Source organism: Rattus norvegicus, chromosome 12, assembly GCF_036323735.1.
Source record: "Rattus norvegicus strain BN/NHsdMcwi chromosome 12, GRCr8, whole genome shotgun sequence".
Lineage (NCBI taxonomy): Eukaryota > Metazoa > Chordata > Mammalia > Rodentia > Muridae > Rattus > Rattus norvegicus.
In genome coordinates, this window is record NC_086030.1 from 32,250,333 (window position 1) to 32,277,631 (window position 27,299).

Here is a 27,299-nt window from a genome sequence, read left to right on the forward strand (position 1 = left end):
GGGATCTGAACTAAGAGTCTTGGACTTGTGGAACAAGTGAGACTTGAACTTGTGGAGCAAGTGCTTTACCCACTGAGCCACCTCCCCAGGTCCCTGCTTTGTATTTTCATAAACTTACAAGTCATCTGCTGACCTCTATTAGGAAAACCGCTGAGCCCTTCCATGTATGGTGCCCTTCCAGTGCCAGCACCCAGGACTGGAAGCAGTGGTATTGCTGTGAATTCACATACACATCGTGAGTTCTGGGCTGGTCTGAGCTGCAGCATGCAGCCCTGACTCAAAACCCCAAAAGGAAGAAAGAATACATTGGCATTTTTATAAGGATTATGCATAACATACAAGTTTATTTTTTAAAAGACTTTTAAGACTTAATCCATTTGTTTTTCTTGTATAAAAACCCTTCTGTGGTAGCCACAGCTGGAGCCTGGGTCCTCTGAACAGAGACTCTGGTGTGGGTTTTCACAAGATGGTCAGTGAACTCCTGATCAGGAGATTTGGTGAACACAGTCTCTTTCCAGAGGTTGGGAGTCAGGTAGCTGTAGGTCTTGGAGATGGCATCAAAGGTAACCTTGGGAAAGTTCCCCAGGGTGGCAGTGCGGCCCCTGCCTGAAGTGTAGCAGTCTTCTATACTGGCCATCATCAGTAGCTTCTTGGGGACAGGAGCAGAGACAATGCCAGTGCCTCTGGGGGCAGGGATGAGACGCACCAGTGCAGAGTCACAGTGGCCTGTCAACTTGCATGGCACAGTGTGGGTCTTGCCAATCTTGTTCTCTTGAGTAGCCTCTCCACACAGGGATAATGGAATGCTTGGCCAGGGTGATGTTCCCTCAGACGGCAATGGTGACCTCCTGGGAGCACCTAACACCAAGACCAACTGACCACTGCAGTTCCCAATAGGGATGAAAGCCTTGAACCTGGTCCGCTGGCCAGCCCGAGTATGCACCCAGGAAAAAGTCAGTAATCTCAGACTCCTTAGCGGGCAGGGAGAACAGGGAGATCTCCTCCAAGGACTTGATCTTCATGTCCTTAACCCGGCGGGCCAGCTCGGTGATGGGATCCATTCCTTGTCTTCAGTTTTACCTCCACGAGCCCCACGGCCTTGACCATACAGCCCCTAAGATGGATGATATATCCTCCATAGAAGTCGCTGCGGCCTCCTAATCCTGGGACCCCCGGCCCTCCCACTGCACCAGCATCATTCACCATTGGATGTTTTCCTGAAGAAGAAGTAAAAGATTTATTTTATTTTATGTGTATATATGATACATAAAAATAGAAAGCGGGGGGGGGGGGCGCGCGGAGAGATGGCTCAGAGGTTAAGAGCACTGACTGCTCTTCCAGAGGTCCTGAGTTCAAATCCCAGCAACCACATGGTGGCTCGCAACCGTCTGGAATCTGATGTCTTCTGGTGTGTCTGACAGCTACAGTGTACTTTAATAAATAAATCTTTAAAAAAAAAAGGAAGGGCTGGAGAGATGGCTCAGTGGTTAAGGGCACCGACTGCTCTTCCCGAGGTCCTGAGTTCAAATCCCAGCAACCACATGGTGGCTCACAACCATCTGTAATGAGATCTGATGCCCTCTTCTGGTGTGTCTGAAGACAGCTACAGTGTACTCATATATATAATAAATAAATAAAATATTTAAAAAAAAAGGAAAAAATAGAAAGGGGATAGTTGACAGATAACATAGAGAACAGAATTGATAAATAATATAGATACATATTAGATAGAAGTTAGATAGAGATTATAGATGATAGATAGATAGATAGATAGATAGATAGATAGATAGATAGATAGATAGATAGATAGGAGAGAGAGAGAGGCGGGAAAGAGAGAGTGAGAGAGAGAGAGAGAGGAGCAGTAAGTGACTGGTAGGTGATAGCTCGCTGTTGAGCATGGTTGTGCATTTTTATAATTCTAGCATTCAGGAGGCTGAAGCAGGAAGATCTTCAGAGATCTTCCTAGGGAGACCCTGTCTCAAAACCAACAACAGAAGCTAGGTGTGATGGCCAACCTGCAATCTCATCACTTGGGAAGGAAAAGGAAAAGAGATTAGGTGGTAGAGTAGTAAGAGAGACAGAGAGAGAGAGAGAGAGAGAGAGAGAGAGAGAGAGAGAGAGAGAGAGAGAGAGAAAGAGAGAGAGAGAGTAAGAGAGTGAGAGAGAAGAGAGTGAGAGAGAGTGAGATAGGGAGTGAGAGAGAGAGCAAGAGAGCGAGAGAGTGAGAACGAGAGTGAGAGAGAGTGAGAGAGTGAGTGAATGAGAGAGTGAGAGAGTGTGAGAGAGAGTGAGAGAGCAAGAGAGTGAGTGTGAGAGAGAGTGAGAGAGTGAGAGAATGAGAGAGAAAGAGAGTGAGAGTGTGAGAGAGAGAGCGCCTTAGAGTTTCACAGAGCCAATAAAGCATTCTGGGCAATTGTATCTAGGTTACATTCTCTGGAGTAGAAACGATTCAGATTTCCAGAACTGGAAATAGAACTGCTGGAATTTAAGTTCTAGATGGCCAGTGACACATTTTATTCATTAGCGCTGATGCAGGCCAGATCGCTTTCCAAGAAACCCTGCCCTCTTCCCTTCTCCAGCTCTTCCCGATGGAAGACACTGAAGACTTGGGCAAGCCTGGAGGGAAAGTTGTGCCCTCGGATGGTGGCCAGCTCTCAGGAGGACAGGTGACTCCAGCAACCGTCCCTGCCAGAGAGATCACACTCCTCCAGGACTGGAGACCCACCCCCATCATCCAACTATGACCCTGTTTCCCCCGTGCTTCTGAAACCCAACCATGGATTTCTTCTCATCCAAAACTGTGACACAAAACGGGGCAGCTTTAAAAACTGATCTCATATGTCACACACAGCACTGTGAGGTTACAGGGCTGTAACTACACCCTTGGTTCCAGACCTCGTTCTGGCTTGTTGATGGTTTTCTGGTTGGTTGGTTGGTTGGTTGGTTGGTTGGTTGGTTGGTTGGTTGGTTGGTTGGCTGGTTGGAGACAGAGTAGCTCAGGTTGCCCCAGGACTCATTTTGTACTCCAGGCTAGCCTCCACCTCTTAATCTCCTCCCCTGGGGCTTCCAAGTGCTGGGCTAAGTGTGTGCCTTGGCTTAAAGCCTGTAGTGTTTAATCTTTATTTCAAATGTGATGGGATTTACAATCGCCCTGGAAACAAACCTCTGGGTGCATCCGTGACGGTTTCTAGTCTGTGTTCACTGAGGAGGGAAGGCTCACTCTAAATATGGACAGCACCATCTTCTGGGTTGAGAGGTCTTCGGCTGAGTAAAACATGATTTAAGTCAGTATTCATTTTCCCTGCTTCCTGGCTGTAGGTAAGCCAGACCATGACTTCCTAGCTAAGATGGACTGAACCCGGTCTTTGAGACAAATAGACCTTCCCTTGAGTGGTTTTGTCACAACAGTGAGAATAATAAGTAATATAGACCACACACACACACACACACACACACACACACACACACACACACACACACTTTAATCCCATCCACTCAAATCTGGAGCCTAGTCGACATTATTTAGGAAAAGACCATGGAGATAAAGACCGGTAATTTAAGTTAACCTTTCTCATTGCTGGTACCAAATCCCACAAGACAATTAAGTAACAGAAGGATTTATTCTGACTCCCAGTTTGAGTAGGCAGATTGCTGTGGGAAGGCTAGGCACGGTGGCAGGAGCATTAGGCACAGGGTCCATTTCACCTAATCTGGGAGCAGGCAGAGACAAACACTGGTGCACAGTTCATTTTCTCCTTTCTGTGTAGTTCAGAGCCCCAGCCCAGGCAATGGTGCGATCCATACTAGGTGGGTCTTCCTACCTTCCGAACCTACACGGGAAACTCCCTCCCAGCCACGCCCAGAAGCTCAAGGACGTCACACTCCGTAAAGCGCCACCAGAGCGGTTAGGTGTTGAAAGAGCATCTAAGGACTCCGGAGAACCTGGCCTGGGAGACCATAATCAAATCAAGCACAAGCATCAGTGTCACGCTTGGCTCTAGAAGGATCTTCAACGCTCCGGCCGGGCTGTCCGGGGACACTGGCTGCCCTCTTTTTCACTCCATCCTGCAATAAGGTTGAGACCCTCCCATCCACAAAGTTCGGCTCCAGCCCTGCTTGCACTCAAATGGTGAAATCTACCTGGTACTCTGAGGGACGACAGAACCCAGCATACAGACAGGAGCAGAGCACTCACCTACGTGTGCACAGCCCCAGGTTTCATCCACAGTGCGGAAAACTTTATTTAAAACCATGTAACACAAAGAACATACCTGAGAATCTTACAGCAAAGGCCTCCAGGGCGTTCGCCTGTCTTATAACCCGCCCACCGCTGAATGATTTCTTGCACGAACTCTAGACTTGGCGAAACGCTAAAAGCGGTGGCAGGGAAGCTCCCACAAAGGAGAGCCCAAACTATCCTGAGACTGGGATGTTGGGATTCCAAGGAGGGGAGAGGGGAATGACAACTGTGAGGGGAATCCAGCCAAAGCATTTATTAGATCTCACTTTCAGAAGGACCACGAGTGCATGGCTATCTTGATCACATAGTGAGTTTGAGGCAAGCCCGAGCCATATGCGAACCTGTCTCAAAAGAAATGAGAGGGCTGAAGAGATGGTTCAGCGGTTAAAGAGCACTGACTGCTCTTCCAAAAGTCCTGAGTTCAAATCCCAGCAACCACATGGTGGCTCACAACCATCTATAATGAGATCTGATGCCCACGCCTGGTGTGTCTGAAGACAGCTACAGTGTGCTTACATAGAATAAATGAGGAATGTGTTCCTCAGTGAGGATGGCAGGAAGGTACACCCAGAGCTGAGGGTGGGCAAGAGCTGTAGGACGACTCCTACACAGACACAGTGACGTCAGTGCTGGTGACAGTAGTGGACATATGTGGCTTTGGCAGCTGTGGGCAGGCTCTGGGGTGAGCATACTGGTTTCCTCATCAGGTCGGTTCTGCAATGTGGTCTGGGCACTGATCCTGGAGGCTCAGTTGCAGGTGGTTCTGAATTTCCCCATTTCCCACTAACAAGGGCTTCTTCTGTGTAAACTAGCTGCAGGAGGTTTTGATGTGTGTTGAGAAGTCTTTTCCGACCCAGGGAGCAGACCGAAACGATGAAGGGGGTGCAGCCACATGAACTGTAGTTATAGATACTTGGTAGTTACAGTGTGGGTCATTCACTTGGTAGCAAATTCAGGACTTGGTAGCAAATTCAGCATCTGGAGGCTGGGGCTGCAGCTCGGTAAAGTGCTCATCTGGGAGGACTCCCTGGATTGGAATCCCAGCAATCTGTAAAGCAGACACAGTGAACGAGCCTGCAATCTTAGACTCCGGAGGTGGAGGCAGGAGGATTGGAAGTTAAGCGGGGCGGTGGTGGCACATGCCTTTAATCCCAGCACTCAGGAGGCAGGGACAGCCTGGTCTTCAGAGAGTTCAGGGCGGGGAGGGAGTTCAAGTTAATCCTCAGCTACACAGCAAGTTTGAGGTGCCGAGGATACACAAAACCCCACTCAAAACAAAACAAAACCAACTAGACAAAAGGAGACAAAACACACAAAGTGAGTATTTCTATGAGCTTGGATGGAATAACTCCCAGAAGATATTAAATGAACATCCTGAGCTGCATAACAAAGCACTTAGCAAGTTCTAGAACAGGCTAGGCTACAATGTCTTGAAATTAAACGAACAAAAAAAGATTAAAATCGGTAAGAACGGAAGAAAGCAAGAATTGGAGGCAGATTACATACAACGAAATCGGTTTTGTTTCAAATTATTTCTATAGCCACACTAAATTTCCTAAAGAATAAATTCTACTAACTTAATAAGTTATTTGACTCTGTACCCTCAGCTGGGGGCAGAGGGTATGATGGGAAGGAAGAGGAACCAATAACAAATCCAAAATTCTTTGTTTTCTTGTTGGTTTTGTAGACGGGGGTGGGGTAGGGTGGGGTGGGGCGGGATAGGGGCTGAGGGGGGGGGTGGAGGTGGGAGGGGTGTCTCTTTGCATAGCTCTAGCCAGCCTGGAACTCACTATGCATAGACCAGGCTGGCCTCAAAGGCTCACAGATCCACCTGCCTCTGCCTTCCCAATGCTGGGATGAAGACGTGCCTCACCAATGCCGAGCCGAAACTCTTGATTTTAAAACTAAAGTTTTATTTACCACTCTGTGTTCTGTGTTGGTGACTGTGACTCAGGTACGTAGAGTTCAGGGGACAGCTCTGTGGAGTAGGCTCTCTCCTTCCACCTTTATGTAGGTGGGGGGCCACGTTTGTGAAGGAAGCACCTTTACCCCCCCAGGAGCCCCTAAGCTCTTTTAAATGGCTCTGTTGTTCCCAAGGGCACACGAATCCAGTCAGAGACTTTTTAGACAGGACAGGGGACTGAGTTAACGTGTTGATACAGTCGGAAGCCAGGGTTCTTAGAGGAAGACACATGTGGAATGGGGGTATCAGGTGTAGTAATATGCACACGCAATTTCAGGGTTTAAAAAGCGGAGGCAGGAGGATTGCAAGCTTGAAGCCAACCAGGACTGTATAGTGAGACCCTGACTCAAGAAAAACCAAAACACTGAATGTGTAAAGGGGCTGGAGAGGTGGCTCAGTCTCCAAGAGCATGTGAGCAACTTTGGTTCACAGCAACCATGTAACGTGGCTAACGATTACCCAGACGCCATCTTAAAGGACTCTGATGCCCTCTTCTGGCCAGAAAGAGCACTGCAGTCGTGTGCGCACAGACATAGACATACAGGTATACATAAAATAAATTAATAAACAAACAAATAAATCTTAAGCAGAAAAAAACCCCTATATTACCTTCTAGTTGCATTGATGTCAAAACTTAAACTTGACCTTGAACACCATTCACTACTAACCAGGAATGGTGGTGCACACCTTTAATCCCAATGCTCAGGAGGCAGAGGCAGGTGGATCTCTGTGAGTTCCATGCCTTCCTGGTCTACAGAGGGAGTTCCAGGGCAGTCAGGGCTGTTACACAGAGAAACCCTTTCTCAAAACTAGACAAACAAAACAAATAAACAAACAAACAAAAGAAGAAAAAGGTGGTTTAATCCAGAAATGGCACGGGATACAGTTGGGACATTGGGTTTTATCAAAAAGTCACAAAGTGATTTCTTTTTTTTAAGGACAGAATTTTGGTCTTGTTTGTTTGCTTGTTTTTTTCTTTCTTTTTTTTCTTTTTCTTTTTTTTTTTTTCGGAGCTGGGGACCGAACCCAGGGCCTTGCGTTTGCTAGGCAAGCGCTCTACCACTGAGCTAAATCCCCAACCCTTGCTTGTTTTTTTCTTAAAGGCCAGAGGAACCCAGGAGATATTTTGAGGGGGTTTCTACTAACAAATCTGAGGCAATTTGAACAACCAAAATAATTTAGTGAAAAAAAAAATGTTGGCGCTAGTCTCCTAGTCTCAAATTCACTATACAGCTAAGGATGACCTTCTGACAGTCATATGCATGCATGGCACACACCCGCCAATAAATAAATGTAATTTACAAACAACAACAACAAAAAAGGAGCCCTAGGTGGTAACATACTTTTGTAATCCCAGAACTCCAGAGGCAGACAATGGACTGTAGACTGACTGCCTCTACACCAGTGAGAGGCTGTGGCTAAAAACACAGTGAATGGTTACCAAGGAACCCACTTGAGGTTGCCCTCTGACCTCCACGTGCACAAGTGTACACACATGCACGGGCGCGCACACACGCACGCACGCACGCATACACGCACGCGCACGCACATGCGCGCGTGCACAATTTAGGGACACTCTTGCATACACGCGCGCACACACACACACTCGCACGTGCATGCAATTCAGGGAAAACGTGCATTTATTTGTATATCACCTATATTTTTATCACATTTTATAAATTTGTTTCCATTTTTTTTTTTTCGGAGCTGAGGACCAAACCCAGGGCCTTGCGCTTGCTAGGCAAGTGCTCTACCACTGAGCTAAATCCCCAACCCCTGTTTCCACGTTTTTAAAAAGAAAACAAAAGGCTATGACGTATAACAGTGTCTGGGAGTAAGGGTCCTGACGATCACAGTTTTCTTCCAAAGCGGAGGAGGGGGCAGCCGAGACGCCACAGAGGAGCTGCAGCATCAGGTCCCACAGCTGATGAAACAGGGAAGCTGGGTCTTCCTGGAGCAAGGAGTAGGTCTGTCTGGCCCTGGGCGCCTGTTGGATGAGCTTCACGGTAGCTGGAGAGCAGAACGTTCTCCACGGAGCCTGAGTGTCACCTCATCTGGTGCTCCCTCCTAGTCTTGAGCGCTCCTAGCCCTGGGCCAATAGGCTCAGACCACTGTCCACCCCGAGTGCTGGCTAGCGGTTCTGGGGATGTAGACACGGGTCAGCCTCTCCCATCCCAGTCCGAGATCTTGCCTTGCCAGGTTGGTTCTTGGCTCCACGCTTGATGCAGCCCCTCTCTGTGACCTTGTCTACAGCTGCTGACCTCCTCCACGCCAGTTCAGCCCCTGGCTTTCCTTCAGCAGTTCTGGTTTTGTGTGCCTTGCTGTAGCCCTGACTCCCTAGGCCCTCTATGACTCAGGACACTGGCTCCTTGCCCCAGGACCCCACCCTGACTATGCATGTTCTGGTTCTCTCAGCTGAGGCCCTCACGAGGGGAAGAATTGGAATATTTACCCGTAATCCCCCCCCCCCCAGCTTTCCAGGCTCTCCCAACCCGGCCCTGCAGAAGGACAACTTGGAGCTTCTGGTTCTGTAAATAAAATTACCAACTCAACCAGGACCAAGACATGCAGGTGACTGATGAAGCTTTAGGCATCCCGGAACTGACTCCAGAATGAGGAACACAGCTACCCAGCATGCCACTGCCTCCAGCCCTGGTTGCCTGCTCAACCCTTGTGCCAGCTAGCTTTATGTCAACTTAATACAAGAAAAGGGAACCTCGATTGAGAAAATGCCCCCATAAGATTTTTCTGTATGTAGGTCTGTAGTGCATTTTCTTAATTAATAATTGACAGAGGGCCTAGCTCATTTCTGAGTGGTGCTGTCTCTAGGCTGGTGGTCCTAGGTACTTAAAAAAAAAAAAGCTAGGTGAGCAAACCAGGAGGGAGAAATCGATAAGTGTTCTTCTGTGTCCGTTCCTGCCTGACTTCCTCACTGCTCTGTAACCTGGAAGTTAAGTTGCTTCTGGTCATGGTGTTTGGCCACAGCAAACAATCCCTTTCGTTGGCTTTCAAAAGTATTCAGGGACGTTCCCCGGCAGAGAGGCAGGCTTGATACTAGGCCTGGTCCCAGCCTGTGAGGCCTAAGTCTGGAGCGGGTAGATAGTCCTGGGGTATGTGCTCCCTTTTCTGCAGCTTGCTGGCTGAGTCCTCAAGCCATTGCTCCTTTCTCGATGTCTCCACATTTCAGTGTCTCCATTGGTGACTCAGGGACACACTTAAGGGAGTCACTAACCACTGCTCTTCCCTACTAGAGACTTTGGTAGCCAGAGCCTGACAGAACGATGTATGGGAGGTCAGGCCTATCTTGCCTGAAGTCTAGAGTCTGAGCCACACAGCAAGATCCTATTGTGACTTGGAGAAATGTCTCAGTGCAAAGCACCAAGTAAACTGCCCAGCCCTTGGGCAGATCCTGTTTAACTCCAGCTCCAGGGGATCCAACCGCCATGCTGTTCTGTCCTACGGGAGCACTGCGTTCACACACACACACACACAGACACACACACACACACACACACACACACACACACACACACACACAGACACATACACACCAGGTATGGTGACACACACTATTTTGGTTTTTTGTTTTATTTATTTTTGTTTTTATGACACAAGGTCTCACTGTGTGACGCTGGCTGGCATGGAACTTGCTGTGTGACCAGGCTGGCCTCTGCCTCCTAAGTGAGTGGTATATATTTGAATCCCAGCTTTAAGGAGACTGAGGCCAAAGAATCAGAAAGTGTCTGACGATTTCAGACAGAATGAACTTTGGTCAATGTGGGCTACAAGAGACTCTGAAGACAAACAAACGCTTCTCATGTTTTGTAATGTGTTAGCCAATGCTACCTGAGCACTCTGGCAACAAGAGGGCCATACCCAGATGCCCTTTGACCTTGGACCAGAACCAGGAGTCAAAATAAGCCTTTTCCTTGTCTCTCACCCAGGCCAGAGAGTTGTGGGTTTGCCACAGAAAAGGGACTAATTTCTTTGTATGTGTGTGTGTGGCACGCATGTGTGTTAGGTATATTCACATGTGTGTTCCTTATTATGTACACCAGGCTGGGCTCAGACTGCAGTTTCCTCTTATCTCCTTTCCTTGCCTCCTGCTCTGCCGAGGACATTCCTCTACCGTGAGCTAAGCCCTGGGTCATTTCCCCTGGAGCAGCTGTGTGCAGCTCTGGGAGCTCGAGACCGTCTGAGGTCGTTCCCCAGCTCCATTCTATGGCGGTGCCTGACATTGCCTACAACACAGTCATCAAAGTGCCTGAATAGCTCCCCACTGTGTACAAGTGCGACAGAGGCCACACAAGCCTTTCTACCCAGAGGGCTGCATAGCCATGCTGCCCCATCTCGAGCCCTCTGCCCTTCTCTGACCCCATGTTTCTTGAACCCAAGGCACAAAGATTTCTTTTCATCTTATTTTTGTGATTTTTTTTCTCAACCAATCCTGAGATCAGGAATATTTGAGAGAGGGGTCAGGCCGAATAAACAGTTCTCTGAACGTCCAGGAAATGGCTGTTGTGGCTTTGAGCATCACGAACAACCTGGCCAGCTGTGTCATAATGGCCACAGATGTCTATGCAGGCTCCTCCTCTTCCATTGCCGCGTCATTGCTAGTGCTTTTGCTCTGCTCATCCTCTGGACCTGCAGGCAGGATGCTGGTGACAGTGTGCAGGAGAGCTTCAATCTGCTCCTCCGTGAGCCGCTCTTCACTCTCTTCCACCATCTACAAGGGAAAGGATGCGTGTCGGGTTTAGGAGTAAGCCTCCCATCACAGCCCGCCCCAGCCATACAGGCCACAGCAGCCCAGCACTTGGTCCTGAGCCAGCCTGGGCCTCATCAAAGATCCACAGTAGGATGAAACCAGTTCAAATCCCAGCTCAAGCCAGAGTAGGCACAGAATCACAAAATGAGTCAGTGAAGCCGATTGTCTGTCTGTCCATCTGCCTCTCTGTCTATGACCAGGCTGGTCTCCAACACGGAAATCTGCCTGCCTCAACCCCCCGAGCTAAGGGTGTGCCACCACCACCATGCCCACCTTGTTTCTCATTAGATGAAGGGAAATCTAACTATTCTACTTCCGTCCCCATCCATATGTGACTATGTCGGAAATGCAAAGAAATTCACCTTTGGGGGTTGGGGGGAGTGTGTGTGACATGGCCCTAGGTAAACTTTTGGACTTCACAATGAGCACCTCTGTCACTGGAGTGGTATCACCCACTCATTGGATGCTGCTCTCGTGGGATACACAGTTTCTATCTTTGACTAGTTCTCCTTCCCTGGCACTCACCAGAACTCTGTAGGGGCTTCTGTGTGCTGGAGCCACACTAGGAATTTTATAATCTTACAACACTCACTATAATCTTAGCAAGAAGCAGAACTGGACTCTCAGCCTGGCATTCCCAGGCGGAAAGCCGCCAGCTAACATGGTGGTTTGGCTCTTAAACGTCCCTCAAATGCTGTGTGTGGAAGGTTTGCTAGAACTGCTAGTAGGTGGGGCTTAGAGGGAGGATTAAGGATACCAGGGGTGGAGGGATGGGGGATGCTGGGACCCTGGCCTTTTTATTCTTTGGTTCTAGTTTCTCGAGGTGAGCAGTTCATGGCATGATCATTGTCACAGGCCCACAGCAACAGGGTCATACATACTTGGACTGAATCTGAAACCATGAGGCAAAATAAACCTTTCTTCTTTGTAAGTTGATTGTCTCGGGTATTTTGTTAGAGCAAGAGAAAGTCAGCTAACACACCCCACAGGGCCCCACTTGCCTCAGAAGAATGCAGAACAGGAGTCTGACAAGAAGGAAAAGAGAAGCTGAAGAGACGATAGCTTAACCAGGGCTTAAGAGCACTGGCTGCTGGTGCAGAGGACCTGGGTGGGGTCCCCAACACCCATGGCAGCTCATAACTACCTGCAACTCCATCTCCAAGGAAGCCAGCACCTTCCTCTGGCCTCTGCAGGCCACATACACTCATACAGGCACACACACAAGACACAGGCACATGTACACATAAATAGAAAATACTAACTCTTTCTGATTTTTAATTTACTTGTATTTTTAATGTGTATGAGCATTTTGCCTACATGTGTACTACTTGTGTGTCTAAAGCCTGCTAAGACCAGAAGAGCATATCAGATCCCTTACAACTGGAGTTAAAGATGGCTATGAGCCGAGTGGGTGCTGGGAACTGAACCTGGGACCTCTGGAAGAGCAGCTGTGCTCTTACCTCTCCACCCTCATAAAAATACATCTTTAAAGGCAATATCAAGTACTCAAAGACTAGCTTCACGTGGCGACGCGGGCATGTAACAAGCACTTCCTAGATGAAGGTTTCCTTACAGCCCTCTGATACAAAGGGTGTCACAGAAAGAACCCTGGCAAATGTAGGGAAGTAAAACAAAGAACAGGTTCCAATCCTGGCTGCCTCCTCTCACAGACACAGTGCTGTTCATTTAAAGATATATGTCCAAGAGCACACCCCAGGTGCACACAACACCTCCACTCTGCCCGGTGGTTTCCAGAGTTAGAGAATAGCTTTGGGTGTTCACGTAGGGAGTGACCTGAGCAAAGCTATTTTCTAAGGTTCTTTCGCTTTACCAATTTAGACAAGGTCTCAAGTAGCCCAGCTGGTCTCAAACTTGTCACATAGTAAGGATACAGTTTTGAATTTCTAATTTCACTGTGGCCACCTTCCAAGTGCTGAGATTATTAGAACTGGACCACCAGACTGGGTTTGTCCAGTGCCAAGAAAGGCACTCAAGACTTTGCACTGGCTAAGCCACACATCTTTAGCCTGAATAAACCTCTTTACTGAACGTGAACCAATTTTTAGAAGGAATGACCGGAAGGGGCAGCAGGGAAGAACTAGGGGGACCCTAGGACAGCACTGTGAGGCCAAGTCCCAAGGGCACACCACCATTCCTTTGTGACTTCCCACAAACATGCTATCTACCAGGGACCCCACAGCCACTACAGCTGGCTAGGTCAAAGACAGGGGCAACAGTAACTAAGAACAGAGCACCCACCAACTAAAGGCAAGACCAAATATCTACACCGAGAAGCACTGGCAGCATCCTGACTCCATATACACGAGCAACCAAGACAATACGCTTTCCTCCAGAAGCCAGAAACCTACTGCAACAGGCCCTGGGAAAAGCAATGTCACTGAAGCAAAAGACAAGGACTTCAGAGTAACAATTATAAATACGCTCAAGGTCCTTAAAGAGGATGCGAATGACCGTCTTAGTGAAGACCAGATAAAAGAAATGGGTAGCTCAGTCAAATAAAAAGCTAAATCTAAAAAAATTTTCAAAAATTAAAATCTAGGCATTAAACACCCAGGAAGTCTGGGACATTATGAAAACTCAAAATCTACATATAATAAGTGTAAAGTCCCAGAAAGTTATTTTTAACAAACTTATAGAAGAAAAATTCCCCAGTCTAAAGAAAGAGACACCTATCAGGTACAAAAGGCATACAGAACAAAGACAGGATATTAAAAGCTACAAGGGGAAAACCAAGTTACATATAAGGGCAAACCCATCGGACTAAGACAAGACCAGTTATAATAATAAAAACAGCAAAGTACTGACATAAAAACAGACATGTTCATCAATGAAATAGAATTGAAGATGCAGACACAATTCTACATATCAACAGACACCTGACTTTGACAAACAATCCAGAAATATACACTGTATTTTCAAGAAGTGGTGCTGATCAAACTGGATAGGTGCATGTAGAAGAATGAAAATAGATCCAGACCTACCATCCTGCACAAAACTCAGTTCCAAGTGGGATCAGTTACAGGGCAGACGTAAGACCAGACAGTCTGAATCTGACGGAGGGGAAGCAGGGCATAGGCTTCGCCTCCATCGACATAGGAAAGAACATTCTCAACAGGATACCGGATGCCAGAGGCATTAATAGCAACAATTAGTAACTGCTACCTCAGGAAGCTAAAAGGCAATAGAGAACACACCATTATGTGAGCCAAGCAGCAGCCTACGGCATGGAGACAAATCTTTACTAATTGTACACAAATTCTTTATCTGTTATACATAGTGATGATTAGGACCTAGAACATGCAAAGAACTAAAAAGACTGAAGACCAGGAAAACACCCAATATTTTAAAATGGGGTACAGAACCAAACAGAGATCAAAAGACACAACCTGAATGTCTGTGAACGCTTATTGAAGAAACAGACAACGCCCTCGGCTATCAGGGAAATGCTGCGAACTAAAACTGCTCTGAGGCTCCCCCTCGCCTCAGTTGGAAAACGAATGACCGTGGATGCTTGGTGAGCATGCAGCAAAGCGGAACAGCTTTCCGTCGCTGACAGGAGTGCAAAGGATACAGTCACCGTGGAAATCAGTGCGGAGCTTCCTCAGAAGGGAAAACTGACAGACCTTATGACCCAGCATCACTCCTGGGCATATATCCACAGGACTCTTCGTCTTCCTCTAGAGACGCTTGCTCATCCATGTTCACTGCTGCTCTGTTCATGACAGCCCGAAACCAGAAACAGCCAAGACGTCCATCAACTGATGAACAGATAATGAAGCAATGGGATATTGTTCAGCTGTCAAGGACTCTGCATAGGAATGGATACAGCTAGAAACAACCATCATCCCAGGTAAGGCAACCCAGACAAACACGGAATGTTTTCTCTCATATGCGCACACTAGCCTTTAAGCTTTAATATGTCTTTTATTTACAATGCCCACAGAGATTAGGCTGCTAGTAAGTAACCAGGGGGAAGGCAGGGGTCCTCCAAGGAAGGAGAAATAGAAGAGACAGGCATGTGGCACCTGCCTTTAATCCCAGCACTCAGGAGTCAGAGGCAGGCAGATCTCTATGAGTTTGAGACCAGCCTGGTCTACACAGTAAGATCCAAGGCAGCCAGGGCTATATGGAGAGACCCTGTCCCAAAAAACATAAACAAAACATAAACAAAAGGGATGAAGGAGGAACCAGAATAGGAGGATTAAATGGGGATGGAGGGCAGGGAAGGGAGGAATATGGAGAGGGACAATTAACACCAGACCCTTTGAAAGCCCACACGGAAGCCTGCTAGCAGAGAAGCTTCCTAGAATGTATACACATTATAAAGAAATTCCCGGGGCTGGGGATTTAGCTCAGTGGTAGAGCGCTTACCTAGGAAGCGCAAGGCCCTGGGTTCGGTCCCCAGCTCCGAAAAAAAGAACCAAAAAAAAAAAAAAAAAAAAAAAAAAAAAAAAAAAAAAAAATTCCCAAGTAGACATCATATGTGACCAAGTAAAAACCCCAGTGCCAGGAACGGTTTACTTCTTGATAAGTCATGGGTCAAAGAGGTCCCCCAAATCACAGGGTATTTCTAGCGGCACTGTTACCCCCACAACCTGAGGGGGAGGCCCTATTGCTGAAGATGCCACTTACCTATGTTACCAAGGATGGAGAAACAGAACTAGTGCCCAACTAGAAGCTTTACGCCTACTGACTCACATACACAGCGCTAGAAGGCGCGCGCGCACACACACACACACACACACACACACACACACACACACACACACACACACACACACACACGCCAGAGGAGAAAAGCAGGCATTCGCATCACCCAGCCATGGAACCTGTGCTCTGGGTATATTGGCATAAGAATAGCACAGACGATGTGGGAGGGTCCGACTGTCTGCTGACTGGATTTAAGATCCACTCCATGAGATGGGGTCCAGGTGACACGGCTAACATGGCGAAGGACCTGAGACTGCACAGGTCCTTGGGGAAACATAGCAACCATTCTGCTAAGGGAACATAGGAATGAAATGACTCCTAACGACGTGCTGCCACACCCATAGATAACACAGCACTCAAGCCTCATCTGCGGCCTCTTCTTGCCGCCACAGACGGGAATGAACACAGAGACCCACAACAGGACAATGTGCAGAGTCAGAGGTTTTGGAGCGCTCGGCTCTAAATGAGATGACTTTATCAAACCCCTCCCATCAAGGCTCAGGGACCTATGCTCAAGAGCTGCACAGGGAAGATTCCCAGAGCAGAGGTGATGGAGGACACCAAAGAAAGATACACCTAAGAACTTAGAGATGGTGTCGCACACACGAGACCTGCACACACAAGGGTAACCCATCATGGAGAAGAGGGCGGAGGGGACGGGGACACTCACGCTGAGTCCAGCCCCTGATCAAGAGACTATGCAACTGAAAACCTACTGGGGAAAGGAAAACCAGTTTTCTCCAATGGAGTGACGCTGGGCTTATCAGTCACACTCCAGGCCAGCCCCACGCCCAGGAGTACGGCCAACATAAAGCAGACTCCATGTTTGCCATACTTTTTGGTATAGTTTGGTAACTTTTGTCTTATTGGGGGTTTTTGTGTTATTTTAAGTTTCATGGGGTTGTGGTTTTTTTTTTTTGTTTTTGTTTTTTTTTTTTTTTTTGGTTCTTTTTTTCGGAGCTGGGGATCGAACCCAGGGCCTTGCGCTTCCTAGGCAAGCGCTCTACCACTGAGCTAAATCCCCAACCCTGGGGTTGTGTTTTTTTCCTTTGAAAGAGAGAGAACATGAAGTTCGAATACAATCAAAATGTATGTTAGAAAATGTTTTAAAATAATAAAAAAAAAAAGAGAAAAGAAACAATTCTTGAAAAAATGCATTTATATAGGTATGTTGGTACATGCCTAAATCCCAGTACTAGGGAGGCAGGGGTAGGAGGATCAGCCCAGCCTGTAAGCTCACGAGTAACTGGCCAACACGGCCAATTAGCAACCTGGCTAAAGCATCTCTGGAGAGCTCCACCATACAACAGAGGAGCCACGCTGGAGCCATCCTGACCAGGGCGCTTCTGGGAGGGGGTAAAGTGCAGAGCCCTAAAGCCTGAAGCCAAGACACGGGCGGATGAGTAACGGGAGGCACGGCACTCGGAGAACAGCTTTCTCTGCTCCATACCGGCTCCTTCTAGAATACCGAAGCTGTCCAGCGGGATGGAGTCCTCTGGGGTGAGCTGGGTTGGGGCCCTCTGAGGCCTTCCTTGGCAGGTGAGAACCAGTGTCACTGCCCTCATCACAGCCTCTAGGTCTGGTGGCTGCCATGCCAATCAGGAGTCAGGAGGTGTGCCTGGAGCAAAGGGGCAATAGCTCTCCAGTTCCACCAGCTCTGGTAACAGCAGCAGCCTTTTTATCAGAACCAGATCCTCAGCGATCCTCAAGAGTTGGGAAGCTGTTCTAAAACATACGATTCTCAGTTCTCAGGCACAGAAGGAAACCCAAGCAGCAGTGTGCTAAATGATATACACTCAGAAGAGAATCTTTTCTTCCAAAAGAAAGCTTAATTACTCCTCTTGGACCACTGTGGTGATCAACAACTACACCGTGCCTCACCTCCCCCCACAACACAGGCGAAAGGCTCAAGGCCCCATCTCAATGTTCTCCTGTACCAGCGGGCGAGCTGTTCACAAGGAAAGGCAAGTGAGACTGGAAAACCCCAAGTGCCAGCAGCCAGCTCATGGGGAAAGACAGATCTCTGCATATACAAAGCTCTCTTAATCCTTGGAGGCTGCCAGACAAGTCACTCCCCACGGGAAGCCGCCAGCCCGAGCACACGGCTTTCCTCACACGACCCCAAAGCTAACTAAGGCCAAGCGGCTCTAATCAGAAATCGAAGGTTTTAAACCCTAAAGAACATTAAAGCTTCTTTCATTTTTCCAAGTTGTTAATCTTTATGTATGTATGCACATGTGTATGCCACCTTGTGTGTGTGTGTGTGTGTGTGTGTGTGTGTGTGTGTGTGTGTGTGCATGCGCGCGCACAACGTTGGGAATGGTCCTCACCTACGTGAGTCCAGGTTTCCTTTCGTTGTTCCCTGCATATGTATGTCAGGATAGCCGACTCCCACAGACTCTCCTCTCTTTGCCACCCACCTCCCTAGAGGAGCCCTAGGATTACAGACACTACACAACCAGCTTTATGTGGGCTTGGGGGATTTGAACTCGGGTCCTCAAGCTTGTGGGGCAAGTACTTTACCCACTGAGCCATCTCTCCCTCCCTACTACCTAAGAATTGGGGAACCCTTCTGAGTGCTAACGTGCCATCTCCTTAGGTATGATTAGATAGAAAACTGTACTTCTGACCTCATTTGATAGGTTGCAGTTAAAAAAAAAAAAAAAACACTGTTTACCAAAAACAGTGAAAACAGTGTGTGATTACTTTAATCTATATGTTACAATATATGTGAAATGTGGCCTTAAGTGAGATATCCTGGGGAGAAGGTTCAAGACTAAACACAGAATCCATCTTGGATAAGGCAAACCCAGCCACTGTAGCAACTGGGATAACTTCTGGCTATTTGGCCCAGCGGCCCACGGAGCCTCTGAACCGTGAACTTCCTGGACTAAGTTGCAGTGAAGCCTACAGCGAGCACCGATGGGGCCTGGAAGAATGCAGAGTGAGCCATGGAACTTAACGTGCAGGACAATGACCTGGGGTCACAGGGCTTCTTGACACACCTACAGAGGGCTCCAGGACTGTCCCAAACCGACTACAGCACAGCAAGCTGGACTCACACAGTAGGCCCACTTCTTCACAGAGCCTCCCAGTCAGTGGACAGCCACCAAAGGACCACAACAAACCCCAGGGAGGCACTTCTTGCTCTCAACTGAATTCTAACAAGCATGGGTGGTACAGCTGCTGTCTGAGTCTGGGGAGAACACATGGCTGTAGTTACTACAGAGAAGCTCTCCAGTCTTCTGCTCTCCAACGTCTGAGAAGCCCTCATTCCTCATGCTCTCAGCCCTGGCAAAGGGCTTGCTACCTTTTGCAGCCAATTCTAGCGGAGGGAAAACAACTCTGACTAGAAAATGGTCTAGCCACAGGGAAACAAGGGTTTGTAGAAGGAGAAGGCCCTGAGGAAACACCACGCCAGTCTTCCTGCTGGGTGTGATGGGTGGTTTTAGTCAACCAGACTGTGTCCTAAAGCATACCCCGTCAATTGGATAGGTTTTGGGTGCGTCTGTGCTGTCTCTGGAAGCCTGTGTGTGGGGTAAAGGACTTGATGTAGAAGGTCTACTTCTAACACAGGTGTGTGCCGTCAGCGTGGTGGGGGCCAGGACAGCACCATTCTTCCCCCAAGTGTGTCCCCAGAGGACACCCCAGCTCAGGCTCTGGCCCTCAGGCCCTGTCAGGCTTCATACTGTTAAACCGTCAGCTTCCTTGGTACTGAGGACTTCACACCCGCACTGGGTCACTCTTCTAGTACCTTAGGGTCTTCAGCTTATAGATGGCTTTGGGGGCCCTCTGTGCTCCCATAACCTTGGGACCTACTCCCCTAGTTAGCCCCCTCTCATCTCTGTCTCTGGAAACACAGCTTGGAAGGGGAACAATGTCAAGGCCCCGATCAGACCCCAATGAGCCACTCGCTGGAATAAAAGGTGAGAATCTTGGTCCTCCTCCAACACTGAAAGTGACACCGACTAGGTTCTCGGAACATGTCTGACGTGGCTGAAGCACTCCGTATCAGCTCTCTCACTAAGCGACCCCAGAGCTTTCCACAGGCTCAGGATGGGGCCAGGCTAATCCTCATGTCTCCATCTGCCACTCAGCAACGAGCAGCATATGGTGCTGATTAAAGCTGGAGGACACCCAACTGTGGTCCTTAACCCAGGGACAGGGATTGCTTTCTTGATCTTACTCTCCTGTAAGCTGAATCTCATTGTCTAGAACAATGAGGACATACAGTCGGGACCTGAGTTTAGCATAGGGGCCAAGTCCCCAGGAAGCCCCCCCAGAATGGAAGAAAATTTTCATAATTTAATTTTTGGGTACATTCAGAAGGATAGGAAAAAACTCTAGGAAGACAATAAAGGTTTTAGTCAAAAATTAAGTACATTATAACCTCTGAAATGTTGTAAATAGGAAATTCTTGAAGATCATAGACATTCTGTAGCCACTGACTTCTATACTCTTTGTAAATTTTACAAAGAGCTGACTGCTTTTGTTCTTGTTTTTCATTATGTATATTTTTTCAGGATAGGGATGCATTATGTGACCTGGGCTGACCTCACACTGCCATCCTCTAGCCTCTGCCTCTACAACGTAAATCACAGGCATGCGCCACCAACCCTGAAGTCCTGGCTGTCCTGGAACTCAGAGTTCTGCTGCCTTTGCCTGCTGAGTGCTGGGATTAAGTGTGCACCACCACTGCCCAGGAAAGAGCTACAAGCACTGGAAACCAAGTTACCATTTCTCAACGTCTTTTCTGGCGGTGGTAGGACTGCTTGCTGGTGCTCTGGCCATGTAACCGGAGGAACCTGCCACATAGCTCGTGAGAGAAGCCTCTCCCAGGCCCTCATCTTCACTTTCTCCCTAGAGCAACCCTGCTCCATCTCCACACACCATTGCGGAAGCTCTACACTGTGGCTGCTGCTTGAACTTTATATATTCTGTGGCCCCGCTAGATATCTTTAGGCAGGGAAATGAAACCACATTTATGGTTTTAGAAAGTGATATGTAAGCCAGGTGTGCTCACACTTGCTTGTAATCCCAGCACTTGGGAGGCTGAGGGGAGTGGAATCATGGGTTCGAAGCCAGTGGGGCTGACTGGGACATCCTTCCAGACAGGCATTTACAGAGGTCATAAGCAGGGAGAAGGACGAAATGACTACAGTCTGCATTGTGTGACAGCGACGGAAATTAATGCTGTGTAGTAGAGAGAGACAAGCAGAGGTGGGAGCAACAGAAGACGGGGACAACTGGCTATCAGCTAGAGCAAGAGCCTCTGCTTAGAGGGCCGGAGAGGAAAACATGTGGAAGCAAGAAAGACATGGAAAGGTGGGTGTGGGGACACTCTGAGTTTAATGTTTTTCTGCAACATCTGGTTGGCTATAACCCCCACAGGCAAGCCATGGTCAGAAAGGTCTAGAAGATCAGAACACAGGCTGCCAAACCCATTTAAGGAATTAAATTTCTAGCTTCCCACTCCCTCGTGTCCACATTAACTGGGACCAAGCGCAGAGGCCTCTGGTCTCTCCCTTCACTTATGGCACGGGGTGGGTGTGCAGGCTTTGGCTCGTTCCTTCTCTGCCTTTCTGCGTCTCCAACCCACAAAACAACCCTGGAGTCCAGGCCCTTCCCCCACTCACCAGCTGGATCTCAACAGCGGTCATTGGCCTGTGATTCAGCAGCTGAAGCTTCTCGGCTCTGTCAAAAGAAAAGCACAAACTGCTTAAAACCCTCATGCCCTGCAGGAGTTTGGGGCTCGACCAAGTTACTCTCAGAAGAGAGCTGGAGGGCCACTGCCACGTGACCCGGCAATGAGGAAGAAGGAAGAAGCAGAGGCCTCTCAGAGGTCCATGTGTGCCTGTAGCCTACAGGGCACACAGGCGCAATGCTTCCTAAAGAGTTTCAAAACCAGATTGGACTGAATCGGCTTAGTCAGCAGAGGGCTTTCCTGCAGGCCTGAAGACCTGCGCTCCATCCCTGACTTCTGCAAGGTGGCAAGAGACAACTGACCCTGAGGGTTCCGCCTCTGATCTCCACAAACTGCACACCCACACTCATACAACGGAGAAATAACAACAACAACAACAACAACAACAGCAACAACATTAAAAGAGGACTCTTGCTGTGCACGGTGGCCCAAGCCTTTGATCCTAGCACTTGTGAAACAGAGGTAGGCAGAGCTATGCAAGTTAACCAGCCTGATCGATAAAGCGAGACCCTGTCTCACAAAACAAAGCAACGACAGAACTCCCCATATTTGTTAGACTAAGTTTTACTTGAAAAAAAATTTTTTTTGGTTCTTTTTTTCGGAGCTGGGGACCGAACCCAGGGCCTTGCGCTTCCTAGGCAAGCGCTCTACCACTGAGCTAAATCCCCAACACCTTGAAAATTTTTTTAACTCATGTTTTCTTGATTCAATTAAAAAAGTGGATTATCTTCATTGGTTAGTACTGCTTAGAAATTACTAAGAATTCAGTTTTGAGACTAAGATTATAAATTGCTCAGGTTTGTTTTGATTTCTTTTAAAAGTAAATTTTATTTTTATTTATTTTTTTAAGATGTATTTATTTTATGTGTATGAGTCCACTGTAGCCGTCTTCAGACATACCAGAAGAGGGCATCGGACCCCATTACAGATGGTTGTGAGCCACCGTGTGGTTGCTGGGAATTGAACTCAGGACCTCTGGAAGAGCAGTTGGTGCCCTTAACCGCTGAGCCATCTCTCCAGCCCCTTAAAAAGAATTTTTCTTTCTTTTTTTTTTTTTTTTTTTCTCGGAGCTGGGGACTGAACCCAGGGCCCTGCACTTGCTAGGCAAGCGCTCTACCACTGAGCTAAATCCCCAACCCCTAAAAAGAATTTTTAAATGTTTATTTATCTAGTGCATTTGTGTGTGTGTGTGTGTGTGTGTGTGTGTGTGTGTGTGTGTAAGCCATAGCACACATGTACACATGTGGAGGTCCAAGGACAACTTGCAGTTGTTTCTCTGATTCCAAAACCAAACTCAGGCGTTCAGGTTTGTCAACAAGGACCTTCACCCACTGAGGCACCTCATTTTTATTTATGACAGGCTGACCCTGAACTCGGTATCTAGCTGAGGATGACCTTGAACTCCTGGTCCTTCTGCCTCATTCTCAGATGCTAGGGTTACAGTATGTGATGGTCAATGTGTCGTCACCTTGACTGGATTTATCACCATCATGGAAACATACCTCTGGACATGCCTATGAAGTAGTTTCTAGGTGAGGTCAATTGGGGGTGGGCTGATTTGGATGCCATCATCCCATGGGCTGGGCTCTTAGATTAAATAAAAAAGGAGAAAGTGAGCGAGCACCAACACTGAGTCCAGATGGAGGCTGCAATGCCAGCGCTGCCTCTGACTCTGGCTACCATACTTTCTCCCCATGACGGACACGCCCACCAATGATGAATGTACCCTCCAATGACAGACATACCCTCCAATGACAGACACACCCTCTAATGATGGACACGCCCTCCAATGACAGACACACCCTCTAATGATGGACACGCCCTCCAATGATGGACACACCCTCTAATGATGGACATGCCCTCCAATGACAGACACGCCTTCCAATGATGGACACAGCATTTCTCTCTCAAATGGCTTTAGCACAGTAAAGAGAAAAGCAGCTATTACAAAGTGTTACTCGAATTTGAATTATCTTAGTAAAACAAAAAGAAGCCAGCTTGGTGGCTCAGGCTGGCTGGCTCAGGCCTGTTATCTCAGAACTGAGCAGGCTGAGAGAGGATAGTGAAACTTGAGCCAGCCTGGGCTTTGCAGATAGTAATTACCATCTGACCTCAAACTTGGTATAAGGCCAAGGATGACTTTAATACCTGATCTTCGGGCCTCTGCCTCCTATCAGGATTACAGCAGTTATCATCTGACACTAGAGATCCACAGCCCACTGCTGAAGGTTAAAAGGTGAAGGACTTTAAGGGTTTATTTAATCTTACTTTTAGTGTGTGGGCGTTTGTTTGCATGTGTGTTATGTGCACTACACATGGACACCAGAAGAGGGCATCAGATTCCCTGGGACTGGAGTAACAAATGGTTATGAGGCTGCATGTGAGCGGTGGGAACCCAAACCAAGTCCTCTGCAAGGGCAGCCAATGCTGTTAACCACTGAGCCACCTCTCCAGCTCCAGGGACAGGACTTCAAAGGGAGAGCAATGGCTTCGCTTTCACCATCCCTACCCAGGTGATGAGTCCCACACTTCCATCTCAGTCCATCGAAGGACTAAAACTCATCTTTTAGTTCTGTTCAACACAAATGGAGTTTAAGATGACTCTAGACAAAGATGAAAAGACACACCACAGTTGCCTTAGCCAGGGTTTTGGGAAGCAGTGTGAGCCATGCCCCTCCCCGGCCTCAGTGTGAGCCATGCCCCTCCCCGGCCTCAGTGTGAGCCATGCCCTCCCCGGCCTCAGTGTGAGCCATGCCCCTCCCCGGCCTCAGTGTGAGCCATGCCCTCCCCGGCCTCAGTGTGAGCCATGCCCCTCCTCAGCCTCAGTGTGAGCCACACCCCTCCCCAGCCTCAGGTTCAGGACTGGCAAACAAACCAGAGTAGCACTTAGAGCACTCATGAGGGTCACGAAAGGCCACACCTCACATCTCGAGTGGCTGCTATCATCACTTACTTGCCTCCTTTCCATCTGGCTTCCAAATAGGAAACACTTGTAACTGACACCGAGAAGGACGGACCTGTCCACGCTTCCCGCTACTCAACCACCCCAGCTCACATTAGCCACATGCTTCCAGCAGAAACATTCACCAAGACAACGGCCCCACAACAGTTTCGCCACTGATGCAGGTACTAACAATGGCAGCACACACGTCGTCAAGATCTATGCCTCAGCATCCCCCAAAACACTTATAACCATCTACTCAACAAACGAGGTTTCACGTAGTGGAGTGCTGGCCTCAGATGCGGGAAGCCTTGTGCTCAGTCCACAGCAGCATGGGAAAGCAAGAGGGAGAGAAAAGATGGAGAGAGACACCAAGGAGAGCATACGCAGAGAAGAGGAAAGGGCAGCTTTGCACTGAGCCGAGAGTGTTCTGGGCAAACAGGGGGTGGGGATGCTAGGACTCCTGCCTACCATTCACAGACCCTGGGCTCCTCTGCAGGACCGTATGATGCCCTGACCAACCTCTGATCTGCACTCCTGTACATCACAGCGCCACCCTTTCCTGTTGTCCACTTGTCTTTCTGACTGTCCTCGTGTCTGTCATCCTCCCCTCCAAGCCTCTTAGGGATGTCCCCATACAAAGGCACAATCTCAAGAGCTGCTGCAGGCTCTGATGGAGAATCCATGTTGCCAAGCTTTGTGAGCTGAGCTTCAGACCTCTCTGGTCAAGGGCCTCCCACACATCTCCACGCAGATACACCAGATGCTCTGAAGTCAACACATCTGAGCCATTGTGACTTCTTCTCCAGCACACTAGCTCCTCAATCTCCTCCTAATCTGGAGGACCGACAGTCAGAAACCTGGGAGCCACCCTCACCACTGCCAAGCTCACCTCCCGGGCACTTTTCTTATGTGCCCTCCTCACCATGACCTTAAATCCCTCCACCCTCTTGGTAACAGGACGACAGCTCCATCCTCTGGGCCCTTCCGCTTTTCAATACAAGTAAAATGTCTTTAAAAGACTGGAAGAGTGTGGCTGGAAAGATGGCCCATTGACTAAGAGCTCTTGCAGAGGACCCAGGTTTGGTTCCCAGTGCCGACATGAACTATTTCAGAGACTCCGACACCCCTTCTTCCCTTTGTGGACACCAGACAATACACATCCATGCATGCATGCCCTTCCCAGGAAGTCTAGAGGTGCTGAATCCTCTGGGTGCTAGGAACTAAGCCCAGGTCCTCAGCAAGAGCAGCCAGTGCTTTTAACCCCGGCCCCGTCTCTCCAGCCATGGTCCTCCCAGAGGTGTTGGTATGAATTTGGATGTCTCTAGTTTACCCCAGGAATCCTGTGAACCCTGCTCTTCAGTAGTCTACCTTCGAATATCTCCACTTTTCTGAAACGATCTAAACAAACCATAGACTGATCCAGAAAAGCCTCAGGCCAATCCCCAACTCCACACCTTGCCTAGCAAGCAGCATTTCCTCAGCCGCATCCAGAGACTTCCTTCATCTTACCATCTCCACTTATAAACAAAACAGTATGCCCTAAAACAGACAGTCAGAGCCTCTCCATCACAGCACTGAGAGAGTCAGACGGCATAACGCAGATGTACTCTGATGGGCAAGCAAAGGAAGGGCTGGGGAAACCCTGAAGCTTGTGGGAACTCCAAGGAGGTAAGCAGCAGGAGTTTATGTTCTGAGAGCAGATCTGGTTAGGCAACTAGGGAAACCTGAGAATCTGCCATCTGTACTTGGGCTTGGCTGGTCTGAGGTACACGTCCCAAATCTACGGTGTTAAAGCCATGGAATAACGTGTGCAGAACAGAAGATGCTCAGAATGACTGCAGACCCAAGTGAGCCGGCTGTAAAAGCAAGGGTCATTCCACAGAGCTGTGTGCCTTACAGCGGTGATCTCAGGACAGGACTAGGGACTGTGAGTCAGATACTGAGAAACAGAGAGTGCAGGGCCAATGTAAAATGTTAAAGGATCAGTTTTGGGTGGAAACTCGGGTAACACACTAAATAAAAACAACTACTTAACACACAGTGCCAGAGTGACTTGGAGTTGATCTCCAACTGTATTCTGATATCTATGCCAAGTCAAACAGAACATGTCTCCTGGCCTGCCCTCAAGGACTCCAGCAGTGAAGATAGCCACACAAATAATCCCTGGAGCAAAACAGAAAGAAGGTGACTTCAAGGTCAAATGTGAGATTGGAAGAACATGCCAGCAGCTCCTCTGTTAGACATGGCTCCGTTTGAGAATGCACTGCCTGTCCTAGTTGGCACGCAGCCACACAGGCCAAAAGACAGAAGCCAGCCCCAGTGAAAGAAGCTTACTGGATCCCTCTACTGGCCATTTACAGCACTGCCAGGGGCTCTTGCCCAATATGATAGATAATTAGTTTGAAGACAGCAGATTGGGAAAGGGAGCCAATAATGCTCTATTGAAGCGTCCTTTCAGCTTATGTAGACTACAACTAATTTGAATCAATCTGCAAACTGGTTCCTATTTTATAGGGGTCTTCTTTTCTCGGGGTGGGGAGCAATACTGGTGCTGGAGCCTGGAGCCTCAGCCACGCCAAGCCCGCTCTCCACCGTGGAAAAGACACAGGGACCATATCCAGATAGTCCACACGAACAGCTGGAAAGGACTTGAAATCCAATCATGAGAAGCTCAGGGATTAAGAGAATGCAGGGGACCCGAGTTCAGTTCCCAGCACTCCTGTCAGGCAGTTCACAATCACCTGGCTGTCACTCCGGCTCCAGGAGCCCAAGCCTCTGGAATCCTGGGGCATCTGCACTCACCTGAACTTACTGACACACAGACATACACATTCGAATAATTAAAATGACTTTTAAAAGCAACCACCATACTTATTAGTGCCTATTGCCAGGGTTAGCAATGAAAACCCTCGGAAGTTTGGCTACACACCACAAAACGAAGGGCAACATTAA

At 48.3% G+C, this 27,299-nt stretch overlaps 1 protein-coding gene across 3 annotated transcripts in view; it reads right to left on the reverse strand.

The window, feature by feature from the left end:
- Positions 1-9,775: 9,775 nt before the first annotated feature.
- Crcp (CGRP receptor component) overlaps positions 9,776-27,299 on the reverse strand; it is a 55,009-nt gene continuing 37,485 nt past the window's right edge. For 2 of the 3 annotated variants that reach the window (XM_063270985.1, XM_039089011.1), the window contains exons 5-6: positions 21,336-21,393; positions 9,776-10,929 (exon numbers count right to left, since the gene is read on the reverse strand). In XM_063270985.1, coding sequence (XP_063127055.1) covers positions 10,780-10,929; positions 21,336-21,393 — 208 coding nt within the window. In that variant the 3' untranslated portion in view covers positions 9,776-10,779. The remainder of the gene's footprint in view (positions 10,930-21,335; positions 21,394-27,299) is intronic. The other variant, NM_053670.3, reaches the window with a different exon arrangement.